At 37.1% G+C, this 20,670-nt stretch overlaps 1 protein-coding gene across 1 annotated transcript; it reads right to left on the reverse strand.

Annotated features, from left to right (window-relative positions):
* Window positions 1-3,598: 3,598 nt before the first annotated feature.
* LOC121948467 (glycerophosphoinositol inositolphosphodiesterase GDPD2-like) lies at window positions 3,599-16,283 on the reverse strand. Its single transcript, XM_042493869.1, is given in 18 exon segments — window positions 3,599-3,697; window positions 4,286-4,314; window positions 4,401-4,483; window positions 5,094-5,241; window positions 7,459-7,559; window positions 7,561-7,608; window positions 7,699-7,905; window positions 8,028-8,190; window positions 9,113-9,195; window positions 11,307-11,452; window positions 12,198-12,291; window positions 12,427-12,491; window positions 12,494-12,524; window positions 13,540-13,599; window positions 13,875-13,968; window positions 14,115-14,218; window positions 15,855-16,091; window positions 16,234-16,283. Coding segments are annotated over 17 exon segments (1,617 nt in total). The 5' UTR covers window positions 15,942-16,091; window positions 16,234-16,283; the 3' UTR covers window positions 3,599-3,623.
* Between the last annotated feature and the right edge of the window lie 4,387 nt (window positions 16,284-20,670).

Raw genomic sequence — 20,670 nt, forward strand, 5'->3', positions numbered from 1 at the left:
CGAGAAAAAACTCAGAACAGACAACTGCTGCCCGGAAGTTGCACAATTTCCCAGTTACAGTATTTTTTTAAGCCTTTTTCATCCCTTAAGGGCAAAAGAAAACTTGTTTCTCTAGGGATTATAACTAAGTTTAATGGGCCAGTGGAAAGCCGTGCAAAAACGTTCATGCACTACCGAGCTGGCATTAACCTTAAATTTCAACTTTAACCCAAATCTACTACAAAACACGTTGAACACGTGAGGGAGACAACGTTACGTTAACGGTACTTACCATATTTATGCACCATGGCGTGGCCAACTCCAAAAAAAGTCATGTAAATTACAAATCTGGGTTCTTAGAAGAAAATAAGTAATAATCCCGGGTAATCATGCAGGCATAACTTTCGCTCCTGCTTCCCAAACAAGTAAAGATGTTGAGTTTTAAATCCGGCCCCGTCTGTCTGAAGTGTTTTTCTGCGGTGGTCCACACCCACAGAAAGGGGTTCAGATGTGACAACAGTTTACTTCATGTCAACTTTCCAGAAGTTTTGGGGCAAAACAGCAGCAGAGAGCGTGACATGTTCCTCCTCCCCTCACACACACGCCTCGCCTTCATGGAAAACGGCCCTATAGCTCTCGGCCTCTTTGGCAAACCGTAATATCTACGTTAACATACCCACATATTACCTGCAGTTAGCTTAGATTGTCTTTTGCATGACATCATTGGTGATCAGTCAGTTGGTGAGATATGTTGTCCAGGGTTACATTTTTTCTCTCAAATCGTCTCTTTTTAAAATGTTTGCATGTTGTGCCATCTAGTGGTGCGTTCATGTGGTGCTGGGATATCACAGCTTTAAAGTTTTTCTAATTTGCTTAAACACATTTGTCCACTTAGTTTACACTTTGAGACGTGGTGCGAATTGGCTTGACGTCTTTCAAAAACATATAGGTAAAAGCAAATAAACTTGAGAGAAATTAGCCCAAAAAATAGATTAAAAAAATGTAAAAAGTTTCTTTAAAATTTTTTTTTCCATATCTACTATTGTTTTTTTTGCAGTTTGGGGAACAGTTTTTGCCAAATTGCTCGTTGCCTTTTTCTACTTTTTTTTTTTTTTAAAAAAAAAAGCAAACTTATTAGCTGATGTGGATCCAAAACCGTTCACACATCAGTCTAAACTGTCTCAGGCCAAAAGTCCACATTTTGTTTGCAAACTGCTCCCACACTCACAAAATATTAAAAAAGACATGCAACAAAAGCAAATATTTCCATCAATCAATACAACTTGTGGTCAAATGAAAATGTACTTTCTATTAATGATTACATAATGGACAACAAAATACATCTATCAGTATAATTCAATTCAACATTGAGGCTGTGCCATTTGTTGATACGTTATAGTATATGCCAAAAAGGCAAGAAAGCATGTCACAGCATGAAATGTTTTCTCTTCCCCAAATATGATTTTATTGGAAAAAGAAATCTAGCCGCACCTGCATTTTTTCCAGCTTTTTGAGATGAAATACAGTAAAAGAGGAGAAAGTTTCCTTCATAATTTTTTTTTACTTTTAGTATTTCTTGCCTTTGGACTCCTCGATCCATGCTTGCAAATAGCAACACAAAGGTGTCATCTTCTCACACAGGTGCAGTAGAGATTAACAATTATGTAAGTAATTTCTATCACCTTTGAATAGATCATTTTGTTTTGTTTAACACAGTTCATCCAATAGAGTTGTGGGTCTTTCTATGAGATCAGTATTAAGTTGTATTACCAGTAGAATTGATTACTGTAATGGTCTACTTCCTGGTCTCCCTAATAAAAATATATCTCATTTGCAATTGCTACAAAACTCAGCTGGACATGTGCTGAGGAGAACCAGAAGTTTGGCTTATATTTAAACTTTAGGCTATGTATCTATGACAATGACAATTGACAATTTGACAATTTATATTTTAGTCTGTTACACAGTTTTACTACTTTCTATATCACTTTATTATTTTTTAACAAATTTATTAATTTACTCTTTTGGTATAACATTTTAATGTATTTATTTATAAGTTTTATCCAGAGACTTTTATTTTTCTGTTATAGGTTTTATCCCTCCTAAATTATGGCAACGTTTCCTCAGTCCCTGGTTTTACTGTATGAAGCACTTTGTGTTACAGTTCATTTGTATGAAAAGTGCTTTGCAAATAAAGTCTGATTGATTGACTGATTGAACTGCTTTAAAAAAGGATGTGAAAAATGTGTGTGAAACCAATGAGAACGTGTCAACACATTTGCATGAGAAGACTTTTGTTGCGCTAAGAAGGTGCTGATGAAGATTAAGTAAAGCCAAGTTTCATTTATCGTGTCCTAAAACTGGAAAAAACAAACAAACTGTAGCCTAAGAACTAGCTTACTTGTGAAAACTTGTTGTACATAGCTGTGCGTAGCTCCAGAGGGAGCTGTGTGAACTCTGAAAAATTACCTCTACTGGGTCAGCGTCGGTGGAGGACTGAAGAAGACTACAGGTTTGAAAATTATACAGAAAAAAAAAACAAGAATTACAAAGAAGTGAGCTTACCAGGAGCTACATTAGCCGCTACTAGCATAACTCGAACCGAATCTTCAAAGCAACTGTCGGCGGACTAATTGCATCATGGGTAATGTAGGCGCCAAGCTTTAATAAGGAGGAAGAATGTGTGGAATTTCATTGGAGTAAAAAATATTCAAATCTTTTACTGAAGTATATATATATATATATATATATATATATATATATATATATAGATAGATAGATAGATAGATAGATAGATAGATAGATAGATAGATTGATAGATAGATATTGATATTGACATTAGATTATTTTATTTATTATATATTTTTGTTGTATTTTAATCCGCATTAACACTCTCCTCTTGTTTCTGATACTTGAGCTGCTGTAACGTGAATTTCCCGTGTGCGGGATTATTAAAGTCTTGTCGTATCTCATCTTCCATTTGTTGATTCAAGGATTTCTTGTAAAGAAATGTGCTGAAAATGTAACGTACATTATTTCACAAAGCCAAACAAAAGCAACCAGGAAACGTAGCATGTGTTGCATAAAAAAAGTATGTATGAAAAAGAATACTTAATTATCAGAATTATGAAGCAACAACCAATTGTTTGTTTTTTTACTTACATATTTACATGTAGTTGAGGATAAAATGCAAAGACACATGACATCATAGAAAATAATCATAATGCTTTTGGCTCAGGATACAGTAGATACACATATTTCCTGCAGTATTCACACCATGAAAAAAAGGTTCATAATGAATCAAACAGCAACAAATGAAAAAAAACCAACATTAAAATTACATAAAGTGCCAAGAGGAAATTCAGTGCAGTTCTACAGGGCACATTGATACAATCAAAGAAAAGCTTTGTATTTTCAGTAGTATCAGAAGAATAATTAAAACACAGTTAACCTGCTAGACTTATACAGAAACCCAAAACATCTGAAAACATTACATTCTTATATTCATGGCTTTGTAAATACAATGTATGGTTATTCACATCAACTTGCTTTTGTCCTTATTTAGGTCCAAAGTATTTTGTCAGTGCAGACAGGGATGTACGTCAGTTTTGAGAGAAAAAAAAAAACTGCCGGTGTAGGGTGAACTACCCAGTGGGTAAGAAGGGAGACAGTTCTTTATCATTCCACGCTGAAATATTGTTTCTTTGCTTGTCTTTCCCTGTGTAAAAAGAGATAAATTAACACATTCACTTCAGTAAGAGTTAGCACCGTCAATCCCAAATGATATCTTGGATTTATATCACCACTTAGCAACATGGATTGGTGGAGAGCTTTGGTAAATGAAGGCCAGTAAACCCACTTTGATCAAGATAGGAGCCGTTATCTAGCACACTGTGTGTAACACCCAAATGTTAATGTAAACACCAGTAGACTGTCTTCTATGTTCATTATGTGTTAACTAGAGCTGAAACAATTAGTCTGGTAATTGGTTAGTCCATCAAAAGAAAATAATCATGCATAATCATAATCAATTAATCGCTTAAGTCATTCTTTAAGCAAAAGGCAAAACATTCTCCAGATTTGCGCCTTTTATTTTCATTTATATGACAGTAAATTGAAAAGATTTGGGGGGTTTTAGACTGCAAATTTGAAGATGTTGCCTGGGGCTTTTGGCAACATTTCTAAATATTTTATGGACTTAAGGATTAATTGATTTGTTGTGAAAAAAAAAATCAGTAGGTTGATCAATGATGAAAACAATCATTAGCTGCAGCCCTGATTTCAAGATAGTAAAATCTAAATGTACCTTTTCTGTGACAGAAACAGTGTGTTTTCCTGGCAGAGAGGTGGATGAGTCAGTCTCTTCACTTTTATAAACACTTTTATACAACATGTGTACAGCAAACATCTGCTTAACTTACCATCGAAAGATGTAAAGTCCAGTCATTATCAGAATAGATACAATGTCCACTGTAATCCATATTATCTTGTATGTAAGAGGTGCCTGAAACACACAGACATGTCCATCGGGTCAAGGTGCATGACAGATTTTGGAAAACCCACATAAAAACTTGTCGGCTCCAAAAGAAGTGCTTCAACCCTGATTGTATTACTGAGTGGGACAACTGGGCACAGGCAAAGGAGCCCAAAGTGTCAGAGCCCCCCCTTGTTGTCACTCAAATTAAAAAATACTTGCCAGGAAGAGACACAAAAAGACCACAAAGAGATGCAGAGGAACCAGAGCAACACAAAACCACCAAAAGGACACAAAATTACTTCAATAATACACAAAATTACATTTTAAGAGATTCAAACAACTACAATACCACACACAAAAAAACACAGTGAGACAAAAACTTACTACGAAGAGACACAAAGTGATCAAAAATACACAAAATAACTGTAAAAAGATACAAATGACCAAAAAGTGACACAAAAAATACACAAAACTACTACAAAGAGATATAAAAGGAGAGGTGGTGGGGGCCTTTCGATATCTGTGCCCAGGAGCCCATTGTCTCATAATCTATTCATGGTTTCAGCTGACGATGTTTGTTGCTGGATATCGAAATGAACACAAAAGGAAGTAAAGCACGTGCTACTGTATTACTCACCAGGATCCAGTCAGGCCGCTCCATGACTTTCAGGAGGTGGCAGGAGTTGGTGGTAACAGAGCTGGCCCCCGCACACCACAGCACAGAGAACAGCCAACGCTCATTAACCACCCACAGGTTCACCGTAATGTTCTTTCTCCGAAGCTCCCTGGAAAAAATACAAATGCAGCCTTTGAAATGTAGAGCTTTGTATTAGCTAGATACATGAACAGAAGAGTAACATATATTTTAAGACGTGAATCTATGGAAAGCAGAACAGTGAATATGTGTGTATGCATGTATGTATCTGCATGTACATGTAAGTAGGTGGATGTAAGTATGCCCGTATATGTGCATGCAAATGTATATATTTATTATGCTTCTGTGGGTATTGTCTTCTGCTTTTTTATGCGGGGGGGGCGGGGGGGGGGGGGGTCAATATTTCATTATTTGCTTATGAGAGCACTGGTTCCCGACCTGTGAGTCCTGACCTCCATGAGGTGTCGCCAAAACTTCATCAGGGATGTGAGGCCCTCTGGATTCAAGGGATGTAAGCGCAGGCCTATATCTAAGAATTTGTATTATTTTTTATGAAGAAAACTAAATGAAATTGTTTTAAGTTTGAGTTATTATTTAAAATATAATCAAACAAACAAAAAACAGCCAAAGGATGAGATGAATATCTGAGCAATGGTTATCACTGGTGTCATTGGTTTTCACAGATCCCTCCCTCTGTGCTCATCCTACATGAGAAATTTACACAGTTAAAACAGTCAAAGAGCTAATAGAACAATGGCCAAACGCCAGAGAGAAGTAAATGCAGAATTTGTAAAAAATAAATGTTAAAAATGATAAAATATTAAAACACAAAATGCTGATAATTATAAAAGTTTCAAAAAATACCAGTAAAACCTTCTGATGTAATATGCACACAAAATAATCTGCACAAGAAAGCATCCAAATCGCTCTTTTTATACATACTTCTTACAGTAATTGTGTTTGTTATTTGGCCTTATTGCACAGTTTAGCAGTTGTTCTGTTTTGTCAGTGTTATGTATTGAATATCATATGAAAAATCCATATAGTATGTTACAGTCAGGTACTGTCTCAACTCAACAATAGAGAAGGGTCCCTTTAGAATAAAGACAGGAACTACTGTATTAGATCATTTTTGCATTTGTTTGAACACCAAAATCCATGAAATATAAAAAATAATTAAAAAAAAAAAAAAAAAAATGTTTTTTTGCATGCATTCATGGATAGACAGGGATAAAAAGATCTCTAGATATAGTGCACCCACCCTGCCATCACAAGCATCATGATCCAGGACACATTTATCCCATACAACATTTCATTTTGACCAAATGCATGTATTCAAAAGATGTAAGATTACATCTGTTAATGTGTTAACAGTGCAAACAGTGTTTGTAGAGGACCTAAAAAAAGCCTGTGTTATAAAGCAAGAACAACAGTCCATGTGCAGGGAGTTCATTTAGCACCTAATGCAGCTCTTCAGCACTTTCTCAAAACATGTTGCTACACTGCATGTCATTCTTTAGTAATTTACAAAGGTGTGTTAGTTTATGCATTGAACAACACTCCTGGATTTGGACATTATTTTAATCTCATTCCCTGGAGGCTGATCCTGCGCATCTATATTCAGTGCCAGCACTGTGTCTCAGCATGCTATACACACACTTTTAATTAACACACTACTGTGCATGCCTGGCGCTACCACAGCAGCTCCCACCCTTTTCCCACAAGGGACACCTTTTCTATCGCTGACTAAACTGATGACACACTGACTAAGTGACATATTTTCTGCACATTTGATCTTATACTCAACGCATAAGAATAACTGTACAGGACAACAGATAAACTGTATAATCAACCAAATAAGGGTGCATTACTGCATGAGGTTTGAGTAAAATGGCAGTTTGGATGACGTTTAAGCAGATTATTCCCTGTGAAAATTAAAAAGCAGTTTCCCTGACATTTAAGTGGATTAAAAAATATACTATTTTCTCTGCATATTGTTTTTATTTTATTTTGTCAGATAGCTAAGCATGGCATCAGACTTTTCACTAAAAGCTATAAATAGAGCTGCATTACACTCATCAATATTTTGGCTTATTCATTTTTATGCTTCCTGAAAAGCATAAAGTCTATCTGAAATCTCAAATAGCAGACTGGAAAAAAAAAATCATGCAAACCACAAACACATCCTATATGCACACACACAGAAAGCTATGTAGAAAGGAGGCACTACACCCCTCTGTGTCAAGAGGGCCTTGCAACCCCATGTAAAGCTCTGCTGACGCCTAGTGGAGGTTGGGAACTGGTGACAGAGATATTGTGGGTGTATTTTGTTCATATTTATTTTTACCTTATTTCTTGTGTACTAAACTTGCTGTATTTCACATTCAGGTGGTCTCCTCCTTCAATGAGCATATTTGTTTCGTTGTTATAGACCTGAATGAACCCCGGGCGCAGTGTGATTCACATATTCTCTTTCTGCTGGGGGAAGCCAGAGCACCTATAGAAAAGGAATTTACAACTTGTCAACTAAATATGCTTTATTATGAAATATCTTTAATTCCGTCAGAGGGATTAGAATGAGATTTACCTTGCTTGGGTCAATGCCAGAACTCAAGATGGTGCTAACAGTGTCCACTGTGTCATTTTCCTGATCAGGACTATAAAGATCAAATATCACTGAGATGTTGTGCTGCTTGGCGAGGTCAAGGAGCTGAAGTAAGGACGGTATAGTCTGATTTCTGACTGTTTCCTTCTCTTCTTCTGAGAGACTGGACACTGAGCGGAAAGGATCTGTCTGGAAGGTCAAATAAGATACAAATTATATATGAGATAACTGTAGCATGGTATATGACAACACACCTTTATGATTGTATGTGTGTGAGTGTGTGTACAAACATGTCAAAGCACAGCCCTCACCTTTAGGAACCATTCACCTGCATTCAGACTCTGTAATTGCTCCCAGGTCAGGTTGGCACTGTGGCTGAAGTCCGTGCCAAGGAACTTCTCTTTAACATTTGTTGTCCTCCGCAAGAAACCATTAGAGTTGTGGTCATGCATCAAGAAGGGAATTCTGTCTTTACTAGGTTAAAAAAAACAATGAAAAACATCATCTGTCAGGCTAAAACATCCAAATTTTAAAGGTGCACTAAGTAATTTATGACCCTTATTGTCTTCTGAGGAGATAAGTCACTGTGAGTTATCAACAATCACATTGATGTAACACTGACATTGATATCTATAGGACCTTCAATTTTCACGTTCTCATTTCAATGTCAGCAAATAGATCCACTCTGTCAGTGCTCACAAGGAACGCCACCAGACGTCATCAAATGAGAATGCGGCCAGACAGAACCAAGTGCAGTGTTATGATTACACTGGCGGATGGCCGGATAGCACCTGTTGCGTCTGCCCAGTATGTGCAGAAAAACCCTAACCATTTGTGCTGTTGTTCCAAGTGCTGCTATTGCCTAAACATAACCACGTAGAGGGAAGGTAGAAGTAGATTTATTAGTCATTTTTTAAACCAAGTTTTAAAGAAAAAAACTACATTTGTCCTTGATCCTGCTACAAATATGGAGTTGAAGAATGAGTTGATTAATATCATCTAGTTGCTCGGGCATGTTGCTGCTGATAGCATCATTCAATTCCTGCAGTGCATGTTTTGAATTTACATCAGAGTCTTGTGTCCTTATGGCTTTTCCTTTGAGGAACTACTGGCTGCTTCATCTATATGCGCTGCCATCACCATAGCACGTCATGCCACTTTACTCACTATGTGCACTTGTTGACATCATGGTAACAGCATCCCTGAGCGTAAACAACAGATGCAGAACGATACCTAACTCGTAATACATGTGACGAGTTAGAATGAGAAGGTGTTGGATTTTCTATCCTCCGGTCGGTCAGGTAAATGCAAAAAAGGAGAGTGTGAGAGGTGCAGAAACAGTTAGTTAGTGCTCTGGGTCTGTAGAAATCACTATAATCACTAAAATTCACCGTACCTGAGCTGTACGTCTGTCTCAAAGGCTGTCACACCACACGCGATGCTCCTGTTAAACGACATCATGGTGTTCTCCGGGGCCAGCTGAACACAGTGAGGACAGATGGGTGAGACACACTCATGCTTAAACTCACAAAACTACCCTGAGGCTGTAAGAACACACACAACCCATACACACAGATTTAAATCAAGCTTATTGGTGACCCAGGAGCACGATAAACTAACAGGGGCAGAGCAGCATATGGGCCCTAACATTAGAAGACATTTGTTCACACCTGAGCCACGCGTGGAGTGTTTCCTGTGATGTCAACACAAGAAAATGCAAGGTCATTTAACAAATTACATCATATATTGTTAAGTATAATGTGTTATTTAACTTGCTCTGATTGACAAGAGATAATGATATTTGCATGGACTGTTGCAGTTGTTTTTTGCTTAGGTGGCTTAAAAATTAAAGGAATAGTTCGAAATTTTGGGAAATACACTCATTGCTTTCTTACCAAGAGTTAAACGAGAAGATTGACACTCATATATGTCCATTAAAAAACGCCCACCTTTTTTTCGCTGGAACACAGCTATAAATCTCCCAAACTCTAGTTAAAAAACATCCTGCTTTTGTTGTACATACATAGCTGGAAATGTCTCAGACTTGCTGAACAAGACCCACTTTTGTAGCTACGTACAAACAAGAATGGACATGTTCCGAACTCATAAAAATACAGTCTTGTTGCTACAAACAGGGTCTGACATGTCCTGAACTGCCGTTAAAATCCAGGTTTTGGTTGGACACTGGTCTGCTATTGTTGGTTACTTGGCAGCCACTTCACTTAGGTTTAAGTGTCACACCATCCACCATCCCATCCTCGTCCCAATGAAAAACTCATGTAGCCAAATTCATGCTATACATAATTTTTGTAACACTTGGTTATGCATAGTTTGCAGAAATATGCAATGCCAAGATTTCATTTCAGTGACTGTGCTGTGCTCTCTGCCAATAACAGTCCAGCACATAACCCTCACAGAATCCCAGTTATGACAGGTCAAACAAACAAGATACAACATGGTTAGTTTTAGAGACGCTGGTAAATGTGTTTTACCTTTAGCCAGAACCAGACTAGCTCCTTCTACCTGTCTTCAGTCCTCTAAGCTAAGCTAAGACAACTGTCTCCTCACTGTAGTTTCATATTAAAAAAACACCTGCTTTTGTTGCTACAAATGCGGCTGGACACATACCATGCTCTCGTTAAATAGGCCCCACTTTTGTTTCTACAGACATGGTATGGAAATGTCCCAAACACTTGTTAAACAAGACTTGCTTTTGTTGTTACAAACATTATAACGTTAATGTTAGTTGAGGACATTGTCAGCCGTGTTTGTAGCGACCAAAACAAGAATTTAAAGCCAAAGTTAAGCTAAACCAGCCAAGTGGTTTTGTGCATAAACCTAACCACATTTGAACCTCAGCATTTTCATAACATAAAATTTAGAACCGATACATAATGAAAAGGTAAGTTTTAACATATCTAATACATGTGAAATGTTCATTGTCAACATTTATTCTGGCGACTGAGTTGGGGATCAGTGACTTTCTGTCAGAGTGATATTGGTCTTCTTATCTAACTTAGAGCAAGTAGCAAAAAGCATATTTCTAAAATGTCAAACAATCCTGTCTATAAGATCATTAAACTACCTGCCTTTTTGTCTAAATGCACTTCAAGCCTTAATTTTAACTGCCATTTGTCGACTGTGACAGCTCTTTCCAAGGGTGCACCAAAGTAGCCAATAAGGTCACTGATGTTAAACTTTGATCTGTTTCATATTTTCCACAATAGAGCAGTTTCAAAGACTTTATATTTAGACTACTGACGAGGTCAAACAAGGTGAATGACTCTTTTATCTCACAGAGTATTTCTTGTGAAATACTTACAGTGACTCAGCTGATGATTAGCTCCTATATAATTATTACTCAAGGTCTTTTGTTGTCACTTGATATATTGATGTTTCATGTATTTTATCATGTTTTATGTACCTTTAGTCTGTGTGTTTAAGTCTCTGTGTGTTCTGTTTTACCTGGCTGCGAGACAAAAGTCAAAGTTGAAACGAAAGCTGAAAAAAGAGTTGAAAAGAGTTGCAAAACAATGCGAGGTGGACCATGTGTACCTTTTGGGTGTTGTCAAATAAAACAGGATGCTCACCATCGGTGCGCCTCGGTGACCAATGAGCTTTGGTTTTTCAGGTAAATCGCTCAGCTCGATCAGACAGGGAGACTGGATGATCAGGGGACACAGGAAGATGGCTGCTGACACTGCTACAAATATCGCAGCAATCAGGAACTTAGACCCTGGTGAGAACAAAAACCAAACAATAAAATAATCCTTTTTGGCTGTTTACACTGCTGTGAGTCTAAACAGAGGACCTGTACACAAGTCCCTTTAGAAGTGGTAAAGTGGTAAGTAAATAAGGAGCATTGTTTGTATTGTGGGAGTATAATGAAGACCATTCCTGCTTTTCAAGTCCTTGCATCCTCTTTACTCCTGCAGATATTGAAACATAAATATTTCTGTCCATATTTTCATGCAAATTGCAAATTACAGAAAAATAAGGCAAAAGCAATTTGTTAAAATACATTTATGTGTTTTATTTGCTGGATTTTGTGAAAATAAGTTAATTAATTAATTAATAACAACAACAACAACAACAACAACAACAACAACAACAACAACAACAATAATAATAAATAATAATAAATAAGAAAGCACAATGGCCATAAACTCTGATACCAGTTAAATTAAATTTTATCAATGTGTATATTAGTGTAATTTATCCTTTTTTTATCAAACTTAATTCTCTCTTTGCTTCAGCCTATAGCGATAACTCAATTTCTGGAATCAAGGTAGTTCATCTTTATCTTGTTGTGTAAAAACAGTTTCCTGGTCAAAGACAAATAAACCTCATTTTTTAAATTGACTCTTTGAAAGTCCAATGTTAAGTGATTATATTAATGTTTAAAAAAATGTCTGTACACAGTGTTGCCTTTGCTTGTGAATCATGCAAATGTGTGCTTTTAAATGATGTCTGAGACATACATTTAGCCTCTGCCTCGTGGAAGCCTTGGAAGACGAACGGGCTCAGCAGTGTCAACGCCCCGACAGCACCAAACTGTAAGAAAGGAGCTGTGGCCTGACGCGAGGCCAAACACACACACACATCAAAAACACATGATGTACATGCACAGACAACTAAAAAAAACAGACATTTACTCTCACTATCATTCCCATAAACACTTCAGTCCTCTAAACAAGAGCCTCACTGTACCTGGAATGAGAAAGGAACCGTCGGCCATTCTTGTTTCCACTGGAGACAAATTCCTGTGATCCCGCAAGAACGAATATCACACCAAAAAATAAGAAAATCTGTATGGAAGAAAAGACATGACATGAATGAAACAATTTGAACAATCCCAGATGAATCTTATTGGAAAAAAATAAATAAGTTGGACAGTCAAAGATGTAGTCAGCCATTCTAATCCAATAAATTGTCTGTCAAATTCAGCAAATATCTCCTCTACCCTACATCCACCTCTCCGTCACTGTCCATCATGTCCCATGGATGACTTTTTTCTGTAGGCCAGCAACGTAAGTTAGCCCTGGTTCCCTCATCAAAAAGACTGTGGGATTTTTTCATTGTATTTTGGATCATGGCTGAAAATAAGCTCTGTGGTAAACAAACGTTTACGATACTTCCACATTTTGTTCAGAAGGATAGTCTTCACAAATGGACACCACTGTTATGGTTTTTGAAGCCTAAATGCAATCACCAGAAGTAAAAAGCTAATGTTAGGCTATAAATGAACTACACTACGGTCACATGTCTTAACGTTGCCACCACACAACGAAAGCCATATTTGGCGTGATGATGTTCTTTAGTTTAGCATGAGTACTGATATTTATAATGAAATATTATATAATGTAATGTCTTTTCTGTTTCTCTCTGTTTTTGCTCCCTCCCCCAAAACTATGTGGTTGCCTTTTCACGATCCATTACGTATAATTACTGTTTTTGTGTGTTTGATTTTGTACAGTTAGTTACAGAGTTTCTCTCCACCTCCCTACGCTCATATTTTGAGTGTAATCCCCCCCCCCCAAAAAATAATCAAAACACAAAATAAACAAAGTCAAAGATGAATTTGACTGATAGCAATATTTTTTTCTATAGATATTGCAATAATATCATTATCATGGACTTTTTTGTACTGATAGTCACATCATACAAATTTGTTTTAGTGCAAGACCTAACATATAAAGACAAAGTTTCAGAGCTTCTGAAGGAGCACTGACGGAAGATGGGTGTCTTTGTTATGGTGCTGAGTTCAAATATCATCGCTCTTTCTCCAGAATCGCTGGCTCCACCTTAAAATGTATACAATACCTTGTGTAGCCAGTGTAAGTTGAGTGGTTCTCCTAAGGCGACTTGAAAGAGTGCAAACAGCTGTAATGAAAAGTGTTGGATTATAGGACATTAAATTACAACTATGGCTTCTCACTGTGTGACAGAAGAATAAAACTTCATTATATATAAACAAACCTCTTTCTGAAATTACCATAATATCTGGTTACATATTGCATGGCTATACAATAGCTATTTTGTGTTTCTTGCATAGACATCCAGTCTCATGCCAGCAATTCTTCCGACTATAAGGTGCAATCTTCTGCAATCACTCTGTCATCACTTCAATCAGCACCACAGTATCAACATATTCTCACCAGCAGCAGGACGCAGTAGCTGGTTAACACTGCAGAAATGATGACGAGCACCATGAACCAGTTCACCCATCGTTTCAGTTTAGCGAAGCCCTGCCTGATAATAGAACAAAAGAAGGGCAGCACGGGGTTAGCAGAATAAAGGTCACCAATAAAGGAAGAGAAGAAAAGAAAACAGAGGATTCTGAGCTTTTGTGTTGGATTCAATGTGTGTCATTTGTCTGTGTGTTTGTGATCACTCACCAGTTCACATCCTCTTGGTCATTATAAGTAACTAGACAGATGTACATCCAGCACAGAGAGAGCAGGGAGACCAGAGTGACCACTGAGAACCAGCAGCATGCATGCTAAAAGGACAAGAAAGGCATCAGATATGATTCTTTTTTTCTTTCTGACACATTTTTAGGATTAAAATGATAGTTAAAATAAAAAATCTTTTTATATGTTGTGTGTGCATAACTGTGTGTGTGTGTGTGTGTGTGTGTGTGTGTGTGTGTGTGTGTGTGTGCATGGATACCAAAGGGAATTTGAGGAGACAAATGGAACAATTCCAACATTTTTCCAAAGTTGGTTTTGCGCCCTGCACCGTCGTGAGAACTCACCACAAACAGGCCCTTCACGCTCTTGAACCACCACCACAACATACCTCCACCCTCTCATAGTTGTTCAAAATTATAGCCCGCCATCCTCCCCCCCTTTATAATCCTGTTCCAGATAAATCCAAAACAAGCCTGTTAGGGCCTGCTCTGAGTTTACTAATTTTTCTTGGCACAGAAATTTCATCCTCATTTTACTTCATTTACAAAGCTTTTCTTTTCCAAAATATGTGAATAGCCTCCTCTAAACACAGGTATCCCACTTTAATTTAAAGTACTTTAAAAGCATTCAAATAGCAAAACTTTTTCATTGGTAATATTTTACATTTCCAAATCCAGTCCAGAGGAATGTTAATCTCTGATTAGGGATTTGAAAAAGTTATGCTAAATTGAAGTGAAGGAACCCGGAGGCTCAAATGGGTGAAGTAATCTAAAGCAATTATTTCTAAAACATCAAACACTACATAACAGAGCAATGCTGAAGGAAATTAGACCATATCTACTTATCTGAACTCCCCAATACTCAAATGATATTATATTTAAATACTAAAACTTCAGGGCAGATGTCTCAGATGAATAGGGTTAAATTTTTAGCTAACAGATATCAGTATGAAACGTCTCTAGTCGATTGCTTACGTTAAGACAATTATACTGTCAACAGCCTTAAAAAATTTTTTATTTTCGCCATGTTTTCATGGATAAAATGTTACATAAATCTGGCTATGAATAACATATGAAACCCCCCCATAAATTCATTCCAAATAGGCTGGATAAGAATAAAACTGAGTTTGGCATATGTAAGTCGTGCTGAAGTGTTTGAGTATAATAACCATGTATAACCAATCCATCATTTTGAAAAAAAAAAAAGTCGTTCGAAACAAAAAATAAGACGAGGGTAAAAGATTTTAACTTGAAGATATCACCATGAAACTTCCTCAGTTGATTACTTGCATTAAGAAAAATCTATATATGTATTGTAAATTTCCATGTCATAGAAAACATTTAAGAAGCCAGGGTAAAATTTTAGCTAATTGATATCAACATGAAACTTACCCGGTTGAATACTTATATTAAGAAAACAAATTTTTTGTGTGTCAAATTTTCTGAAATTGTCTGTTTAAATGCAAATTGCAAATGCAAATAAGCTTTATCTAATCAAATATGCCGTGCTATATTTTGGATCATTTCTTCCCACTAGTCTGAAAGAAGACAGATGTAGGCCAAATAGCCCCAAATGTAAAAACACAGCAAACATTAAATATGAATGCAATATAAAAGCTACAACATACTATTATTTCCGCCGTGTGAAAAGTGCATGACAAAAAATTGTTCAATCTGGGGTGTCTCACCTTAAATATAAATACAAATATGGCTCAGAAACACTCACTTTTCTCTGAGTTTGACTATTGGGCTTCCAGTGGCAGCTATATAAGCCCCTGCTGCAAAATCTGCAACAGCTGTCGTCTCTCGACATCGCTTCTCCTTCTCATTCGCAGTGCAGGAAGAGCAGATCCTGTTCAATGCAATCTGCACACCTGATATAGGATGGCCCAAAGAAGGAAGAGGGGAGTGCAGATACCTCTTTCTCAGGAGAAGAGACTCGACCTCGTTCACCTCTCTAAACCTGTGAAGTGTAGGAGGGAAAAAAAGGACGACTGTGACAGAAAGCAAATGAGGGAGGGGGTATTAAGGCAATCCCTGCTCAATAACCCTCTCAATGGAGCCTGTGTGGAAAAAAGGGGGGTACAGCCACTGGCAGCACTTACAATGGCCAACACCGTGGGGTATTGAGAGGAGCTCACAGAGCGGCCTGAGAGAGTGAAGTCACACTATTGGAGCATTTGCAGCACAAACAGCCACAGTGACAGGCACATCCATGCACAAGGAGGGGGAGGAGGAAATAAACTGTGGAGGAAGGGAACAAACAGTTTACAGACGGGCAGAGTTAAATACACTATTTGGACACACATAATGACTTAAAGGGGGCTTTGTTTATGGGGGTTTAGACTGCTTCTTGTTCATATGGTAGCCTGAGAACGGGGCACACAGAGATTTTTGTGAAACATGTTGGGACATATAGTTTTGCAGTTGTGCCAGGTTTCGGGAAAGTCTTCCAGAAGGGACACGAGAAATTACACAAGCTGTTTGTCACCCACCAAAGAGGTACATTGAGCAATAACAGTTTCTATTGTGAAAAGTTTTTTTTTTCCAACCAACAGTTTCTTGTCAAACTTGATTTGACTTGGGGTTTTGCCAGTTATCTTCTCGCCTGGATTGCTCATTTGTTTCCACAGTCAAAGCCTTCAGGGCAGTAAGCAAGTTCAAGGTTAGGGCACTAAATTGCAGGTAAAACAAAACCAAACAATCGCTTACTTACTTTTGGAATAAAATGATATCCTGCCATTAAGTAATGTATTTCTTAAAAAGAATTAGAAGATTGTTATCTGATGTGCACATGTCTGGACTGGTCCACAGGTGTAAATGTCACCAACATGAAACCTAGACGCCTTGTTTCATAAACTACATGGAAGTTTTCAACCTGAGCCGAATGTTGGATAATGTGAGTGCGACCACATTGTCAACATGTGACATGACAACAAAAGAAAGTGGAGTACAAATGCCCCACTTGCAATTAAAGAACAATTAAATACCTTTTCACAGTTGAGTGCCTGACAACAGTGGATTTATTCTGTCTCTGTGTAGCTGGAGGACATCGCTGTTTATTTATCTAATGATAATTGTGGCTCTCACTTCCCAACTAATACACAAACACACCTATTACATGCTGCAGTTTAATATAGGAGATAACTCTATGTAAATAAAGGTGCAGCACACAGTGGTGCCTGCAGATTAAACTATAACACAGAGACACACCTTGCAAATCTCAGAGACTTTTCTGTTATCTCTTTACACTGGTTTGGCAGTGTTAACTGCAATTAAGCACAAAAATGAAGTGGTTGCACCATTGCAATAAAAACTGATGAGAGATAATAATCAATCAAATGTTCCGAAATGACTGATGTCTGTGCAAACATAAACAAAACTAGACGAAAGAGTAAAATCTATCATACTTAAGTCTCACTCTCCCTCATGCTTGACGTCATTCCTGCAGCTCCACTTCCTCTTGGGATTGTACCGCCTCACTATGACTTTTCTTATTAATAGAAATTGTTTTACTGTCAACTTTACTTTTCACCTTCCCTCACTCCCCCCCCAAAATTAGCAAAATGCTCACAACTGACCACTTCAATTTCACAAGCTCTCAGAGGCTTTCAGTAACAGGGATGTGGTCAAGGATGTTTTTTTTTTATGCATTTTAACAAAAAAATATGAACTTAAAACCACCATAAATAACTCAAATCATCTCAGCCATGTATATCTCTCATCAGCCTATTCTTGTATTTGTTTAGCCTATATATTGTGTGTTACACATTTTAGCGTAATACAAATTTTCTTGCAAAGGCAATCTCATGTTTCTGCTTCAGTTTCTTATAATTTATTGTACATATGCCTTAAAAACAACTATAAAGAGTACAAATTTACCCTAAATAAACTATTCCTGATTATCATCCACATCTTGTTTATGTGCACTTAGTTTTATCTGTCTGGTGATTTTATCTTGATCTTTAACTGACTCTTTGTGTTAAAACATTATTTCATAGAATCCCCAACTTATTTTCCTGTCTATCTTACAGTATTGGGAATTGTAATGGTATTCAGGCTTCATTAAAAAAAAAAAAAAGTTTACATTTTTCTGTGTTTTTTGCTTTGCCGTGTTTACTATGTTTAAATATCAAATAGTGCATGATGCCACAGCTGCTATTTTAAGCGCTTGATTTAAAGAATAGCTCACCTGTTTTCAATTAAGTACTGTAATACATACTGTCAGACTTGTGATCTCCATGTGACCAGATTTATGTGAGACCATTTAGCTTCAACCTGTCAGCTTAGAACCAAAATATGGAAACAAAAAAAAATGTGATTAAAAATGTGTTTCTTTCCATTAATCTTTTAATCCTTTACATTTAAACCTCTTAAGAATTTAAGAAGGTGCACGAGCAAGGTGCACTAGAAAGTTGCTTATACTTTTTAAAAACATTTTGATCTATCTATCTATCTATCTAATCAAAACACACTCACCATAAGTCACAGTCTCGTTAAATTCCTCCGTACTCACACAGAAGTGCGCTCGTCGGGAAAACCACGCTGTTTGCCTCCGCTTTTTCCTCTCATCCTCCCCACTTTGTGCGAGTCCGTGAACTGAATGTGAATGGTTGCACATGAATGGGTGCAGGGATAAAGGGGTGTAGCCCGAAACAGAGAGGGAGGATCCAAACTTTTCAACTCAGGTATGTTTCAAAGTCAGCTTAAGGGAAGAAAACTGAACCTGTTCACCGACACTTTCTCTGACAGCAGAGAGAGATAAAATACTCTCGCTGCTCAGGATCATCTTAGGGACTGTACTTTACTTGTTACATGTGTCGGGGTTGCCTGGGTGTGATTTCGTTTTCTTATATTAATATTGGGACCCTACCCTGAAGCTGTTGAGCCTCCCAGAGTGACCGAGGGACAATGCAGGACCCTCTCTCCACTATAAATAACCATATGCGAAATTGTGCTTTCCTAACCAACTTGCAGGTTTATGGTAGTATTTGAAATAAATGGAAAATACAACTATTTAAAGTTGAATGTCCCTTCCTGAAGAGAGAGAGAAACAAAACACAACTCCCTTACCAGTGATTAATATAATATCTAAACTGCTTTTCCCATTGTGCACCATCCTCTCCCCTCACACAAATAATGAACAGTCCCTTAGACAGAGCCCTTGCAGTACACCACAGTGTATCACTATGTTACTGTGAGATGTGGGCTAGATACATGTCATAAAAGAGGCTAAAATGACCCACTTTTTAAATGTGACATGAGTCTTGTTATAAAGTCTATTAGATACTCTAAACGTTCCCAAATACGTAATTTAATTGGTCTTTATTAACTGATAATTACTCCTCTTACCTCATGAATGATGTGGTCCAAAGCAGCTTCATATCGGCATAATTCACTGAATGTTAATTCCACATTAGGCTAGGCTATTGCTAATAGGGACGTTTTGTCTAAAAACTGATTTTATGTTTGTTCAAGCTGTCACTAGATTGTCACAGCGAGCCCATGAACTCATTAAAACGAGAAAAAATCCATATTTTGCTTCCAAATGTGCCAAAATTAAAGACCAGACCGCTATTTATCACGAGCACTGTTAAACCGCCAAGTGCCTTTGATGTCGTGCGCGCGAGGCTTTCTTCTTCTTCTGCAGCTGGCGCGCTCCGCAGTGGCGCGTGGGTTTATTTACTCACGTAAATACTGTTAACACTGTGCTTGAGTACAATTTTGGCCTCCATACTGTTTTTTTCCATATATAAATTTTACAGAAACAGTCCACGCAGGCCTATAGTCTAAATGATGATGTGTTGTTATAGATCAGAAAAGACTCATAAAAAGTCATAAATTACCCAGCGCTACATAAAGAACTGAGATTAGTCCCACCCTCAGGCCAACATTAAAAATAATGTGCACCAAGTGGTAGACTGCAACTAGTTAGTTAGTTACATTTACTCAAATTCTTCAGGCTTGTTTTCATTTATTTCCATTTTCTGCAACTATAAACTTCTACTCCATACATTTTGGAAGGGAATACTATATTTTTTGTCCGCAAATAATATATTGGAATCACAAATATTCTTATTATTATTTCTTATTATTATTATTATTATTATTATTATTATTATTATTATTATTATTATTATTATTATTATTATTACGTCTTTATTATTAATATGAGTCTTATGAGTCTTTTATTGTTATTAATAATAATAATAAGAAGAAGAAGAAGAAGAAGAAGAAGAAGAAATGTATAATGTTTTATTGTAGAGTAAGCTATCCAGTAGCACATTTAGTGATTCAGACTCCACCTTCACCTACTGCAAGTCTAACACTAACTATAATCCAGTGATTACTATTTAGAAATGCATAATGAGTAGCCTATGGTATTTTTTAGTACTTGAATATATTTTGATACCAGATGAAATCAGTAAATATGGGACATCATATAAAATAAGGTTTTATATTTTGGGTTCTTTAATCCTTTAAAACACAGAAACCATGATTTTCCCTTTTTACCTTATCAGCTGTTGCATTTTACCTGAACA

This window comes from Plectropomus leopardus, chromosome 9 (assembly GCF_008729295.1).
Source record: "Plectropomus leopardus isolate mb chromosome 9, YSFRI_Pleo_2.0, whole genome shotgun sequence".
Classification (NCBI taxonomy): Eukaryota; Metazoa; Chordata; class Actinopteri; order Perciformes; family Serranidae; genus Plectropomus; species Plectropomus leopardus.